The sequence below is a fragment of the Sphaerodactylus townsendi genome, linkage group LG09 (assembly GCF_021028975.2).
Source record: "Sphaerodactylus townsendi isolate TG3544 linkage group LG09, MPM_Stown_v2.3, whole genome shotgun sequence".
Lineage (NCBI taxonomy): Eukaryota > Metazoa > Chordata > Lepidosauria > Squamata > Sphaerodactylidae > Sphaerodactylus > Sphaerodactylus townsendi.
This window is the reverse complement of record NC_059433.1, coordinates 19,626,380-19,642,208: the sequence shown is the minus strand read 5'-3', so window position 1 is coordinate 19,642,208 and position 15,829 is coordinate 19,626,380. Positions and strand designations below refer to the sequence as shown.

The 15,829-nt window shown below is 47.4% G+C and overlaps 1 protein-coding gene across 1 annotated transcript in view; it reads right to left on the bottom strand.

Annotated features, from left to right (window-relative positions):
* Nucleotides 1-10,135, bottom strand: part of GFOD1 (glucose-fructose oxidoreductase domain containing 1) — a 48,437-nt gene extending 38,302 nt beyond the window's left edge. Inside the window, 1 exon segment of the mRNA XM_048508513.1 lies at nt 9,862-10,135. Within this exon segment, the coding sequence (XP_048364470.1) occupies nt 9,862-10,122 (261 nt within the window). The 5' untranslated portion in view covers nt 10,123-10,135.
* Between the last annotated feature and the right edge of the window lie 5,694 nt (nt 10,136-15,829).

Here is a 15,829-nt window from a genome sequence, read left to right as displayed (position 1 = left end):
AAGGGCCACGGATGCTTCCGATACATAGATGGAGCCACCCCATACTCACCAGGGCTGAACACAGAGATTATTCATGCTCTGAACAACAGGGATTGTATGTATGACCCTCTGGCAAGGAGGGGATTGGCAAGATCTACACCTAAGAAGTACACAGGAGCCTCCATACTTTATACACGGCACACACACTCAACTATGGATTAGTAAAGGAGAAAGGTCCAAAAAAACAGTTATCTTGGAGCTGTGCAAGGGAAGACAGTTCACGCCTTTGTCAGTGGGTACATACAAATTGTTTGTTTGTTGCTGGAAAGTCTAACAACTCTCCCACCAGAGGTGGGATCCAGCAGGTTCTCACAGGTTCCCGAGAGTAGGTTACTAATTATTTGTGTGTGCCGAGAGGGGGTTACTAATTGGTGACTTTGCCACGTGGTTTTTGCCTCAGTTACGCCCCTCCTCTCAGCAGTAGCGCACAGAACTTGAAGCAGTCTAGCAGGAGGTACACCGGCGTGCGTGGCAGCCTGCACCTCTGTGCATTCGTTTCCCGCCCAAGGGCCGGCTGCGTCCTTGCCACAGCCCCGCTCAGGAATGCCCCAACCCCGGAATGCCCGGCCACGCCCCCGTTGTGCCCCGCCCAGCTTCATTGGTGCTACGCCACAGTTTGAATCCCACCACCATGGGAACCTGTTACTAAAATTTTGGGATCCCACCACTGTCTCCCACCTACCACTAGGGTTATCAATCTCCCCTGAAATTACAAGTGATCTCCAAATAAGGTTCACAATTGCCCAGTTACAGCGAGCAATCATCCACTGATAGCTTCTGCGGGAAAAAAAATACAAGTTTTTTCACAGGTGCTTGAGCATCCTCCCAGTAACATGCCAGCATTTCTGCATAAATTGGATAGGCTATCATCATGTAGAACTGTAGATGATGCCAATTGCTGCATTCAACCACACCTCTCTAAACCTCCTGCCAATTGTGTGGAGGGATCTGGCAATCCTGTCTCCAGACTACACAGATGGCTGGTTTGGAGAATAGACTCTGTGGAAGCATTATGTTAAGAATAACTCCTTATTGAAAATTGTAATGCAAAAAAGGTTAAAATGGAAAACTCTTTCTTTGGTCAAATTGCTGACATTTAGATAAGATAATTTATAAAAAATACTAGGATCCAGTAGATTTATAAATGGCCATTAGACAGGTTGTCGCCAGAAACTGAGCCAAAAATCAACTTATTGATCACTACATTTTAAAAACATGGTGTGTAACAATTACGAATAAAATTTATTTTATACAACAGTTATGGGAAAGGAAAGTTTCTGCAGATATTTTTCTATGAGATCTAGGATCAATTTATTACATACTGGAATAAAATTAAACCCAGCTATAATATTGATCAATATATATTTTCTATAACATGAAAACAATTTATTGTAACCTTTTTTATTACTGAAAAAACTGTGAAGGGGTGGTTTGCCTTTGCCTGCCACTGCAGAGTGACCCTAGTCTTTCTTGATGGTTTCCCACCCAAATACTAACCATGGGTGACCCTTCTTAGCTTCTGAGATCTGTCAAGCTTGGGCTAGCGTGATCTGAGTAGCAAACATTTGCATGTTCATGGCAAGATGCAAGGGAAGGGAAGGGAAGGGGAGTGAGGGTGCCATGCAAGGGAGGGGTGGGAGGGAGGGGTGGCATGAAAGGGAGGGGAGGGAAGGGAAGGGAAGGGAAGGGGAGGGAAGGGACTCCGGAATCTGGCCCTGGCCCACCCAACCTAGCGGAGGGAGGGGAGGGGAGGGAGGGATAGCATGCAAAGGAGGGGTGGGGAAGGGTGGAATGCAAGGGAAGGGGCCAGGGCCGGAGCAAGGGAGAACTGCACCCAGGGCACGCATGCGCCCCGCACCCCTGTCACACCCCCACACCCCCTGGAAAGCCCCCGCCACGCCCCCGCACCAGCACATGCCCAGTGCATTGCATGAACACACACCCGTCCCCTTGGCACTACGCCACTGGCCTGGGCTATCAGGTGAGGGCTAAAAAAGGACACAAAAGTTCAAAAATGGATAATGGATCATAGATGAAGAGAGGGAATGCAGGCTCCACTGATCAGGAATTCAGTTTGCAAGCATAAGAACACGATAAAAGGTCTGCTGGATCAGACTTGTGGTCCATCCAGTCCAGGATCCTGTCTCACACAGCAGACAACCAGTTCCTCTGGAGAACCAACAACAGGGCCTAGAGGCCAAGGTCTTTCCTTGATGTTGCCCCTTACACTGGGATTCAGAGTTTGATTGCCTCTGAAAGTGGAGGTTCCCTTTAGTCATCACATCCACTATTTTCCATAAACCTATCTAATCCCCTTTCCAAGCTGTCTATACCTGTTTGCGTTGCTACATCCACTGGCGCTGAGCACATTTAACAAACATAAACATGTTTAGGATCACAGTAGACAAACTGAAAACTGTAAATTAAAATTGTGCACTTGGAAAGTCCACAACGGACAGTCTTCCACTCCAAGGGTTCCCAATCTTGTTGAACCTGTGGGGCACACTTGAAATTTTGAGACAAAGTATTGAGCGTTGCACTAAAAGGTTGTCACAAAGAGAGGGCAGGACAACCAGTTCCAACATACCACACTTAAGCATGATACCCCACACCTGATGTATTCACAATCAGTGCGGGTAAAGCTAATCACAACTTGTGCCTGAGTTGTTTAGTCAAAACAACATTGCTAGCTTGACAGTGTCATATTTTAACAGAGTTCTGGGAATGCCAACAAACTGCATGAGAAGGAAACATACACATTATATAAACAGGGTAAAAGCTACTGGAACACTTATACCAAAACATATGCTAAAACCGGTGACTTCATTAGAGTTCAGATGGCACTAGTACTTCTGGACAAGAAAATAGTGTCTGCCTTTCTAAAGCAGAGGTAGTCCCCTGTGAAAGCACCAACCCATGGAGTAGCATCACATCACAACATTTGCTAGACAGACTATGTTTACGAGGTGGTTTGCCACAGCTTTCTCCAGTCATCTATACCAGGGGTGTCCAACTCTGGCGCTTCAGATGTTCAGGGACTACAGTTCCCATCAGCCCCTGCTGGCGTGGCCAATTGGCTTTACCCCTAGCAAGCTTGGTACTCATTTCACCGACCTCAGAAGGATGGAAGGCTGAGTCAATCTTGAGCCGGCTACTTGAAAGCAACTTCCATCGAACACGGGCAGAGCTTGGACTATGCTACTGCAGCTTACCATTCTGAGCTGTGTGGCTCCTATTCAGGGCTGCCTTACGAAAGCACATCCCAAATCTAGGCAAGTAACTACACATTTCAGCAGGCAGCTGCCAACACAGGTATCAGAAAAAGACAGGTTGCTGGTCTTCTCTTCATGCCCATCAAACTGGGCGGGGGGGGGGGAGAAAGAGAGAGAGAGAGGGAGGGGGAGAGAGAGGGAGGGAGAGAGAGGAGAAAGAGGGAGGGAGAGGGAGGGAGGGAGGGAGAGAGAGAGAGGGAGAGAGAGGGAGAGAGGGAGAGAGAGGGAGAGAGAGGGAGGGAGGGAGAGAGAGGGAGAGAGAGGGAGGGAGAGAGAGGGAGGGAGAGAGAGGGGGGAGAAAGAGAGGGAGGGAGGGAGAGAGGGAGGGAGGGAGAGAGAGAGAGAGAAATCCAACTAGAAAATTTGCTGGTGAGCAGGGGCGGAGCAGGGAACTGGGCCCGGGGCATGTATGCGCCCTGCCACAGCGCCATCCGCCCCCACCATGCCCCAACTACACCTCTGTTGCGTCGCACACCCAGGGCAATGCCCCCCCAGCCCTATTGGCACTAAGCCACTGCTGGCAAGACAGACGAAGCAATTTCTCCAGGGATGAGTAAGTGATGAGAATAACTTGCTCTAGTGAGGTCAGGTTAACCATGTTTTATTCTTGTCCTGAAGTAACCACTCTCAACACCTGCACCCAAGAGGTATGCTTCCTTAAATGGTGACTGGTACCATTGTTGCAAAAAGAAGCCAGCTCTGCTCCTGCCTTTCTTGTCTAGATAATGGACCCAGGTGAGAGAGAAGGCAGAGTGATATAGCCCAATCTCTTCATGTCATGGCTGCTAAGCAGAGTCAGTAGTTGGAAGGGAGACCACCAATGAAGACTTTGCAGAGGAAGGCAAGGGCAAACCACCTCTGCTTCTCACTTGCTGGAGTCACCATAAGTCAGTTGCAACTTGACAGCATGTTATGTACACAGTAGATTTAGGTATGGCACTTCACTAACATCTACCCTACCACAAGAGCCAGTGTCGTGTAGTGTTTGAGCAAGTGGATTCTAATCTGGAGAACCGGGTTTGATTCCCCACTCCTCCACCTGAGTGGCAGAGACTTAACTGGTGAACCAAATGCGTTTCTACACTCCTAAATTCCTGCTGGAGGACCTTGGGCTAGTCACAGTTCATTCAGAACTCTCTCAGCCCCACCTAGTTCACCAGGTGTCTGTTGTGGGGAGAGGAAGGGAAAGGAGATTGTAAGCCACCTTAAGTCTCCTTACAGGAGAGAAAGGTGGCGTATAAATCCAAACTCTTCTTCTACCTACCTTTACTTCCTTTTTTTAATACTACTTCCCAGAGCTTTTCTTTGAACGGCATCTCTGAATATCCCATCACAACTGCCTAAAACATTTATTATAAAAGGGAAACAATTTACCACTTCATTGTATAATAACATACTGATAGGCCCTAGGGAAAAGCTAAGCATCCTAAGTAAAGAGGTGTACTTCTCCAGAACCAGCTTGATAGCGTATCCAGAAAAATCAAGAACTTTCCGTCGGAAATTATCATATTCTTTTGCATGTGTAAAGTGTCATCAAGACTCAGATGCCTTCTAGAAACCTCTAGTGGGGCAAGAAGTGACTAAGCAGAAGTGGTTTACCACTGCCTTCCTTTGCAGAGCAGCAGTGGCGTAGGAGGTTAAGAGCTCGTGTATCTAATCTGGAGGAACCAGGTTTGATTCCCAGCTCTGTCGCCTGAGCTGTGGAGGCTGATCTGGGGAATTCAGATTAGCCTGTGCACTCCCACACACGCCAGCTGGGTGACCTTGGGCTAGTCACAGCTTCTCGGAGCTCTCTCAGCCCCACCAACCTCACAGGGTGTTTGTTGTGAGGGGGGAAGGGCAAGGAGATTGTCAGCCCCTTTGAGTCTCCTGCAGGAGAGAAAAGGGGGGATATAAATCCAAAACTACTCTTCTTCTTCTTCTTCTTCTTCTTCTTCTTCTTCTTCTTTGAAGGTCTCCCTTCCAAGTGCTCAAATTTAACCGTTAGCTTCCAAGCTCTGACAAGATCGAACCATACTAAACCGTCCCACGTTCTCTTATTTAAGGAAGCGATCCACTCCTCACAGAGATGCTACGATTCCAACCTAACAAATGCTTGTTTGGAATCGAGCTCGTCGAAATCAGCATTGCTTTCTTCCAAATAAAGGTGTTTAGGAGCAGGCAGTCAGAGCTGTTCCCTGCTCAGACTGAGCTTACTAATTATCCCAGCGGTTGCTCATAAACCCTTAGCACTACCGGTCTGCTTGACTCTGGTAGGTAAAGCGGCTTTACTGAATACTGCAAACAGTAATGTTAAATTCAGGGGACCTGGCAGGCAGCCAACGCCACTAAATAGTCAGGATTTGATCTGAGAAACTAAAAATATTTTTTGTCAGTGACCCACATGACTGGTAATATTCTTTCCCAAATGTTGCTTGCACTTTCATGAGCCAACGTCTGCCCTCAGACTGCAGACAAGTAGAACACTGACAGTCAAACCACAGAAATTGATTCTGACCTGGAGGGGGAGGGGCAGCATTTTTTACCCTGGAGACCCAAAAGATCAAAGGATTTCTATTATTGACCACTTTGTCAACAAAAGCAGTTTATTGTATGGGTGCAGGCCTATTTGTAAAGCTAGGAGTCTAATTTTCAGTGATGCCTTTGGAATGAATCTATTGCAAGTCACCGCTGCAACTCTTTTATTTATGTTTCTGTTGCTGAACTATGTTTAGTTCCGCACCTCGTATCTGATAATCTTTCTGACCTCTGTGATTAACTTCAGACATGATGGAAATAGGAAGAAGAAGCACTAGGTCTTTAAACTTCCTGTTTCCTGTTCTACTTTCAAGTAGCCCAAACTGGTTTTTTTTTAAGGGTGAGGACATTAGATGTTTATGCATCTCTCCATATCAGGTGGACGGAGACATAATGATCTATTTAGGATGTGCCAGCAGAATGACCAATTTTTTCCACCATCCTCTCTAGCTCTGCCTTTAACTGTGGAATTATGTAACAGCATGCTTTAAAAAGCTTAATTTACTTAATTTCTGGTTTTGAGCTGGCTATTAAAAGCAGAGGAATCGGGGGGGGGGGAATGGAAGATAACATTTATAAATCATGCGACAGTATCGTTCAATCAGTATCAGACTCAAATTTAACCATTCTCCTGCAGTTAGCGTGCTTGTGTGTGAAACTTAAAACAATGTTAAATGCATAGAAGTATCAATTAATTGATGACCAGGCAGGAAGATTTATGTATTCAGGCCTTAGAGCTGGACCAGAGAAGACAACAGAGCTGAAGTATCATCTCATCCGTGAGACTCATGGGGTGACCTTGAGCTGTTCCCTTTCCCTTAGGCTAACCTCTTTCACATGAAGGTAAAATGTAGGAAGGTCTCCCATTCTGGTCTTGGCTTCTTGAAAGCAGGGAGGAGATAAAACAGGCAGACAAATGCAAGTGTGATACAGCTTCAAAGAGTCAACTCAAAACAAGGAATTCTTGCCTGTCCAGAAAGACAGGATATGTCTGAAAAAGAATGGAATCCCCTCCAACTAGTGACGGATTTACCTATAGCTGTGGCCATGGCCAATTGGCCATGCTGGCAGGGGCTGATGGGAATTGTAGTCCATAACATCTGGAGTGCCAAAGGTTCGCCACCACTGACCTATAGGATTGGCAGGCCAAAGCCTAGGTCAATGGTGGCGAACCTATGGTACGGGTGCCAGCGGTGGCACTCAGAGCTCTCTCTGTGGGCACGCATGCACAGAGTTTGTCATGTGATAATAGTGCAATTATTTCATTGAGATTATTAGCATTAAACCTAAGACCTAGTTTTGGGGAAGCAGTGTTAAGAGCTGTTAAACCCTACTAATTTTCACGGGAAGAACTAAAGCATGATCCTTTACCTGGAAGTAAGCTTTGTTGCTGGCAATGGGGCTTGCTTCTGAGTAAATCCTCCTAGGGTCATGATTCACCCATTCGAAGCGTTGCACAGTTGCTTCAAAGCAAAGCCACTGACTACCACCAAGCTTACTCCTGAATAACGCGCGCCTTGGAGCCAACTGTTTTTTCTATACTAAAACCTCAGTATTCAGGTTAAATTGCCATGTTGGCACTTTGCGATAAATAAGTGGGTTTTGGGTTGCCATTTGGGCACTCGGTCTCGAAAAGGTTCGCCATCACTGGCCTAGGTCTTCTGGCCAAGATGCATAATATTTTTTACAGTCATAGGCATTTCTTACTTATTTGTGTGGTGTTTTTTTTCAGTCACTATAGCATTTAACAACAACATCTTATGTCCTTTAGAGGAGGAATTGTAAATTTCAGGATTTTAAACACTCGTCATCATCCTTGACTTTACTCAATTTTGTTTAAAATACTCTTCCATCTTCTTCTAGTGGTGTGGGCGTGGAATGGGGATAGGCCTCGCAAGTGGGATAGCCTAGAGCAGGGGTCTGCAACCCGCAGCTCCGGAGCCGCATGCAGCTCTTTCGGCCTTATACTGCAGCTCCGCATGGCCTGGAGGTTGGAGGGTAGCATGGGTGTGTTCCTCCAGCCCTCCAGAGCAGTGCTGGAAGGAAAGGTGAGTGGAGGGGCCGAATCGGAGGTGGCTCCGTGCGTGAGGGCACCGTTTTCTGCATCCCCTCCACTCATCTCTCCTTCTAGGACTGCTCTGGAGGGCTGGAAGGACACGCCCATGCTGCCCTCCAACCCCTGGAGGGGGGACGGTAGGGTGGGTGTGTCCCTCCAGAGCAGCCGCCATCCCCCCTCTGCCATCCCAGCAGCTGCCATCCCGCCTCTGCCCCACAGAGCAGGCGGCTGCCTGCTCCGTCGGGCAGAGGGGGTCTCCCTGCCTGGCGCTTCTGCCTCGCAGCGCTGGAAGGAAAGGTGAGTGGAAGGGCCGAACCGGAGGCAGCTCCATGTGGAGCCGCCTCTCTGGCTCAGTAGATCTTTGGGGCAGTGGAAAATGGGTCCAAATGGCTCTTTGGGTGATAAAGGTTGCCAACCCCTGGCCTAGAGTCTCTCTTCCATCTAAATCCGGCACTGACTCCCACTTATATTTTAAAAAAAGTTTGCCCAGGGCGTTTTCCATAAATTACAATATTTACAGTCTCTGGGGAAAACAGATACCAGCACCTGGGACTGGATGGGGAATTCTAACTGCAAGCTGATTTGTCGTTATATTGTCAATTTATATAATTTCAGAAATCAAATATTTTCAAAAAATTAATGACTCGTGAGATAGTACTATGAAATGGTAGGAGAGGGATTGGATGTACAGTGTAACTGGTTTGAGCCAGATAAATGATTCTTGGGGACTTTCTGATAGCATTTTATTTGGAGGTTCATCAGGACATAGGCTGGGATCCTTTTCAAATGCCCAGAACCAAACAGGAAAGAAGAATGTATTTGAGCATATGCAGAGGGGCCTTTCCCTCTGCCCTAAAGGAGTGCAAACTACACATCTTAAGCTTGGGGAAAGGGTTTTTTGCGTAGGTAGGACCACACATCAGACCTTCACGCCTTAGAAATAAACACCACAGAATAGTATGAATCCAATCCTCCAAACCCATTGTTTAATTGAACCTCCGGGGCTTAATCTGAGCCTGAGGTCGATTACGGAACAACTAGAGTCAAGTCCAGTAATATCTTAGAACCAACAAGATTTCGGGGGTTGTGTGAGAATTAAATCTTCCCTCAAAATCTGGTCTTCAAAATGCTGGTGGTGGGAAATTCCATGTCACAGCCAATTTATGGCAACCCCGTAGGGTTTTTAAGGCAAGAGATGTTCAGAGGTGTTTTGTGTTGCCTGTCTCTGCATCACAACCCTGGACTTTCTTGGTGGTCTCCCATCCAAACACTAACCAGGGCCAATCCTGCATTGCTTCCGAGATCCAATGAGATCCAGCTAGACTGAACTATAGTGGATTTGAATCTAGCAGTTCTATTGTACACTAACAGGGTTACCCTCTGAAGCAATCTCAATTGTGGAACATGCTGTTACTAGCAGAACTGCATGTTGTGGCCTAAAGCTATGGCCCCCCAGATGTTCATGAACTACAATTCCCATCAGCCCTGCCACTTGGCCATGCTGGCTGGGGCTGATGGGAATTGTAGTCCATGAACATCTGGAGGGCCATAGTTTGAAGACCCCTGAGCTAGAGTCAGACCACTGGCCCGTCCAGGTCAGTACTGCTTATTCTGACAGGCCAGACAAAGGTTTTTCACATCACCCCCCACCTCATCCCTCCAAGTGGGCCTGATGAGAACTGAACCTGGGTCCCTTTATATGCTGAACAGATACCAAAACGGGGAGTCCTCAGGTCCTTCATCCTCTCAGTGTACAGGCAGCCAGCCTGCACATTCATCTTACGAACAGAGCGCCTCTGAGCATGTGCAGACCCACCTTGACCACCCAACCAGTAACTAAGGAGACCGTTGAAAAGGAAAATGCCTGACAAGGAAAAAGGCCATTCATTATGTAGCTGTCGCACCCTGCCACACCGGTGCTTTGAAGGTGGCGCCAAGCGTCTCCAGCGCGGTCTTTCCCACCGTGCGGACACTCACTCACTCACCCAGCGTTTTGACCGCGATCTGCTTGGTCAGGGGCGGCGGCAGGTTGATGCAGACGAGGTCCACGTCCTGGTGCAGCAGGACCTCGTCGATGCGGCTGGTGTAGAAGGGGACGCTCATCTCCTTGGCCAGCTCCTCGGCCTCCTCGGGCGTGCGCCCCCACAGCGCCTTGACGGCGAAGCCCTCGTCCTTCAGCAGCGGGATGATCACCCGGGCGGTCAGGCTGGTGCCGAACACACCCACCCCGGGCAGCATGGCTGCTGCTGCTGCTTGCCGCCCCCGAGCTCCTCCGATGCGCCCAGGCGCGCTCTGCCCTCCCTCTCCCTCCCTCCCGGGCGGCTCAAGCCGAGCAGCAAGGTCGGCACTGCGGGCTTGCAAAGGCGCCCGGTCCCAGCTGGTGCAAGCGGCCGCTGCGGCTATTGCGGCATTGCAGGGCGAGCGGCTCCTGGTGCTTGCAGCCGGCTCTGCTCCCCTGTTTCTGCCTCGCCGGTCGCCTCCATGGCCGGCTCATCACCTCCCCGCACGCGCGCCCGGCTCCCGGTTGCCGCCGCTTCCTGCTCTGGCCGCCCGCCCGCCCGCCCGCTTTGCACGCCCCGATTGCAAGCGCGGCGGCGGTGGCCCCAGCGGCCTCCCCTCGGCTGTCATGCAGCGCCAGCCGGGCTCCCTCCCGGGCGCGGGGTCCGCCGAGGGCGGCCAACAAGTGGCTGCGAGCGAGGCGCGGCGGCTCTAGTCGCCCTCTGCCATGTTCGCCGCAAGACACTCCGGGGCATGGCGAGGGGAGGAGGAGTCTGGGCGGGCGGCTCCCCTGCGCCGCCCTCGGGAGCGCTCATTGGCCGCCAGTGCGACGGGAGGGTGGCTCTGGCCGCCGTGGCCGGAGGGGAAGCAGGGGAAGGCAGCGCCGCAGAGCCGGCAAAGGGACGGGGGAGGGCGGGAGGAAGGTGGAGAGGCCGCCGCTGCAGGGCGCGCAGGGCAGGAGCGCGCGCGGCTTCCCCTCACGCGCCCCGGCAGCTTCTGCTGCTGCTGCTGCTGCAGCCCCGCGCAAGGCGGGCGTCTGTTGCACGGTGCAATCCAAGGGCTCAACAAGGCGTCCCTCTGCTTAGGATCGCGCTGTCAATCTCCCTCCCCAGGACATACGCACAGATACGCATACACCGCGTATATAATTTGGAGCGCCAGGGTGGATTCCCCCATTCCTGGCTGGCAGACTCTAATTTAGTGGACCGAGTTTGATTCCTCATTCCTCCATATGAGCAGTGGACCCTTAGCTGGTGAACTGGGTTTGTTTCCCTACTCCTGCACATGAAGCCTCCTGGGCAGTGGTGGGATCCAAAAATTTTAATAACAGGTTCCGATGGTGGTGGGATTCAAACAGTGGCGCCGCCGCACACACACACCTCCAGTCCCTATTGGGCAGGGAGGTTGCTTTAGTAACCCCTTCTTGGCACTCAGAAAAAATTAGTAACCACTTCTAGAGAAGTGGTGAGAACAGGTCGGATCCCACCTCTGCTCCTGGGCAACCTTGGGCTAGTCACAGTTCTCTCAGAACTCTGTCAGCCCCACCTGCCCTCACATGGTGTCTGTTGCGGGGAGAGGAAGGGAAAGGGGTGCATAAGAAGAAGAGGAGTTTGGATTTATATCCTCCCTTTCTCTCCTGCAGGAGACTCAAAGGATTTACAATCTCCTTGCCCTTCCCCCCTCACAACAAACACCCTGTGAGGTAGGTGCTTTGAGATGCCTTTATTGTTGAGGAAAGAAGGGTGTCAATCCAGCTGCTCTTTTCAGTATCATTGAAAATTTTATATTATTTTATTATAAATATAATATACAATTATTTTATTATATATTTTATTCAGGTATTATCTCTGTATTTCCTGCCCCCTCCCACCAGTGTTTGAAAAACCAGGAAAATGCCATTCTGTCAGGCCACCAGAAGTGAGGGAGGTCAGCCCCCACCTTTTAAGCCCTTATGCTCAAGCTATGCCTCCCGCCTTCCCTTCTGCTGTTTGGGAACGCACAACATTACTACATTGTGAAAGCTGATGTTTTCAATCTTGTGTTGAAATGTTTCCCTTTTTAAAAAAAAAATAGTTCTATAGCTTTTTCTCTGCTGATACCTATGGATGTTTTGGTTTTATTTATACTTAGCTTAAATGTAACAGATGCATCGCAGAATGGAACATAAACCAGCCTTACAAGGAATCTAACCAATGGGCTGTCAAGGCAAATATGGTCTGACAGAGGCTCTTTGGGGGTGGAGCCTGAGGAGGGCGGGGTTTGAGGAGAGGCAGGACTTCAGTAGGATATTATGTCATAGAGTCTACCCTCCAAAGCATCTATGTTCTCCAGAAAAACTGATCTCTATAGTCTGGAGATCATTTGTAAGTCCAGGAGTTTCCAAGCCCCGTTTGGAGGCTGATAATTCTAGTTATGCATACATTTGTATATTACTCATAGCCAGGTATATAATCTAGGAAAGTCGCAATGGAAGGAAGAATGGGGGATCATGACTGCAATGGATTATCAGTTAAGAGATGCTGAAAGGGAAATTTCTGGGAGGAGAAGTGGAAAGGCTTCCTAACTGAGATACAAATACATTGATTTTACTAATTTAAGAGCTGATTCAAAGATTACCCAAAGCAGTCCTTTCAACAAGATCACGGTCATTTAAGGGGATGTTAATTGTAGCCATTTCACAGCTTGCAAGATGTGCCCAGTGATTATATAAATACAAATGAAATAAAATTATTTGCTAGAAGGTCATAAAAGATAAGCAGTCACGCCAGTGTATCTCCTCTGAGATCAAATGTGCTTAAATTAATAGCATACCAAACCAAATTAATTTTTTTCATGTAGAGGCCGATAGCAAAAATGAAGAATAAAAAAAAAAACTTTTTCCAGTTTGTTTTTCTCTCTTTGGGTGGTCGCCAGCTGATTATATCATTTTATTATTTTTCCAAATTCATCTCCTTTTATATTTGTATACTGCATTGTAAACTCAGACATATTTAACTATATTAGTATATTGGAAGTGTGCCACTGAAATACTTGCAGCCACAAAATTCTCCAATATATGGAAATAAAACTCGAGGCAATTCAAAACAAGCATCCCCTAAGAATAGCACATTCTGGTTTGTTTTCTTTTCTATTTCCTTTGGACGATTTTTACAAACAAAATGTGAATTAATTTAATGTAGGTTTTCCACATTCAGCCACGTGTAGAGGGCTGATCATGTCACATGTTAGTAAGGTCTTGCTGAATCCTTTTCTAATACTTACAATATTCAACCTCTGAAGCTTTTCTTCCTTTATGCCCAGATGTTCACCCAGGGTTGGTCCTTCGTCCTGGGATGTTCTAGGTAAGGTGTGTATTCTTTATCTCAGTATATACACACATATACACAAAAGTTCATTATTCCTCTTGTTATACAACCACATCTTTGCGGTACCTCATGTCTAAGCTAGACTCTCCTCTTCAAAAGCCAAATGAGTGAATTTCTACTCTTGCTCCCTTGGGATCCTCTTATTCAGTGGTGGGATCCAAAAATTTTAGTAACAGGTTCCGATGGTGGTGGGATTCAAATTGTGGCGTAGCGCCAATGGGAGAAACTGGGCTGGAGCACAGACAGAGTGCGTGCCAGGGAGCATTCCAGGGAATTGGAGCATTTACCTGGGCAGAGGGCGAGGATGTGTAGCAAGGATGCAGCCCTTCGCCGGTGATCCTTGGGCGGAAAGCGAATGCATGCCAGCGCACAGGCTGCCACGCATGCCAGTGCACCTCCTGCTAGACTACTTCAAGTTCTGCGCGCTACTGCTGAGAGGAAGGGCGTAACTAAGGCAAAAATCACGTGGCAAAATCACCAATTAGTAACCCCCTCTCAGCACACACAAATAATTAGTAACCTACTCTCGGGAATCTGTGAGAACCTGCTGGATCCCACCTCTGCTCTTATTGCAGCTGCTCAATGCTAGTAAGTGTATTTTAAGACTTTTGTGCAGCCTACCTCTGTTCCCTGGAGAAAGAACTGGATGATTCCCCATAAACTCCTTAAGATAAAATAATTAGATAAGAGCTGCTGATATTATAGTAGATATTGTACGCTTGGAGTTCCTTTTTAAAAAACAAACAAGTTCCTTGTCAAAGGCTCCTGAATAAACTTAGCTTTCACGGGATGGATTGGTGTGCAAATTAGAAATTGGTTAAAAAAACCTTAGAGAGGTTATAAGTAAAAACTGTTCTCACAATGTTATTTATTTATTTGTCATATTAAATGCATATGTCATCCTTGCCCATTGTTGGCTCCATTGCAGGCTACAATGGAGGGAAATAAAAACTGATTTTCCTCAGGGACCGCCTTTGCAACTATTTAATTTATGATCAGCCAGGTAGCCAAGTATGCAAATGCCATGTCATTATTCAGAATGGTGAGAACCAGAGCAGATTATGAAGATGCTCGGAAGCTGTCTTCAGACACTTGGAAGCTGTTTCCAGACTGATTGAGTAAACCCCAACGTGGTAAACAAAGGCAATGTGAATGACAGGGGTACTCTGGGTTAAATCCCAATATGGTAAATGAAGACAGTGTGAATAATGACAGGGGTACTCTGGGTTAGTAGAGAGGCAGACCAGGAACTTGAGGTCTCCCCTCTCTTGGGTGGAGCTACACTCCCCTTGAAAAGTCAGGTTTATAGCCTGGAAATGCTGCATGACACTGTAGTCACCTTTGAAAATCTGGTGGTTGTCGTGGTTTAGAGAACTTTCACCCAGCTTCAATTGATGAGCCAGCTACGCCTGTTCCTGGCTCACTCTGGCGAACCACAGGGATCCATGCTTTAGTTACATCTACACGGAACTATTGCAATGCACTGTACTTGGGGCTATCCTTAAATAATGTTCAGAATCTGTAGGTAGTGCAGAATGCTGTGTCTAAACTGCTGGTCAGGGGCCAGTTACTGGGATCATAAAAACCCAATATTACATCAATTACAGTTGTTTCCAATCCACCCCCAAGCCCTTCAAGGTGTTTGTTTTGACACTTAAAGCCCTACATGGTTTGGGACCAGGGTATCTGAAGAATAATCTTTCATCATTTGTTCTTGCCTAGGAACTAAGATCATGGGGAGAGGTCCTGAATGACCTGATAGCTACATGAGAGAGGACATTTTTGTTGTAGTTTTTCTTTCTATGGCCCTTTCCGTACACGCAAAATAATGCATTTTCAAACCACTTTCACAACTGTTTGCAAGTGGATTTTGCTATTCTGCACAGCTTCAAAGAGCACTGAAAGCAGTTTGAAAGTGCATTATTCTGCATGTGCGGAATGAGCCTATACTTTGGTTTTTCTTCAGAGCATACAAATCTTTCGTCTTTTACTAAAGAGATGGCCTTTCAAGTTGCCATTGCACAATTATGGAACAATCCCTCCAGCAAGGTGTGTTTGGCCCACTCGCTCACCACCTTAGAAGTTTCATTCATGAAGGCATTTGATTGCCGACAGTTTTACATTACTGATTTTAAATTGGTGAGTTTTATGCATATGATTGTCTTTTGTTGCCGTTTCCCTCTTAAGCTACCTTGAGTTCCTTTAAGGTGGTAAGGTGGCTAATTAATGTTTTTAAAAAACAGTCTGCTTGGCCACTGTGTGAAACACGATGCTGGACTAGATGGACCATTGTTTTGAACCAGCACAGCTATTTATATGTACTATACGTTTGGTGTAAGTCCCACTGAACACAATCAAATTTCTTCTGAGTTAACTAGCATAGCATTGGGCTGTAGAGAAACAAAACTACTGAGTACCGGGATGATTTCCTTGGCAATTAGTATTTGAGTGTGGTAGAGTCATGCAGAAAATACATTTTTAAAGGATTATTTCCATTCTGCACAAACCATTGTGAACCATGATTCAGTTTACTTTTCTACTTCTTGTACTGCACCTAATCCCACACACACACACACACAGAG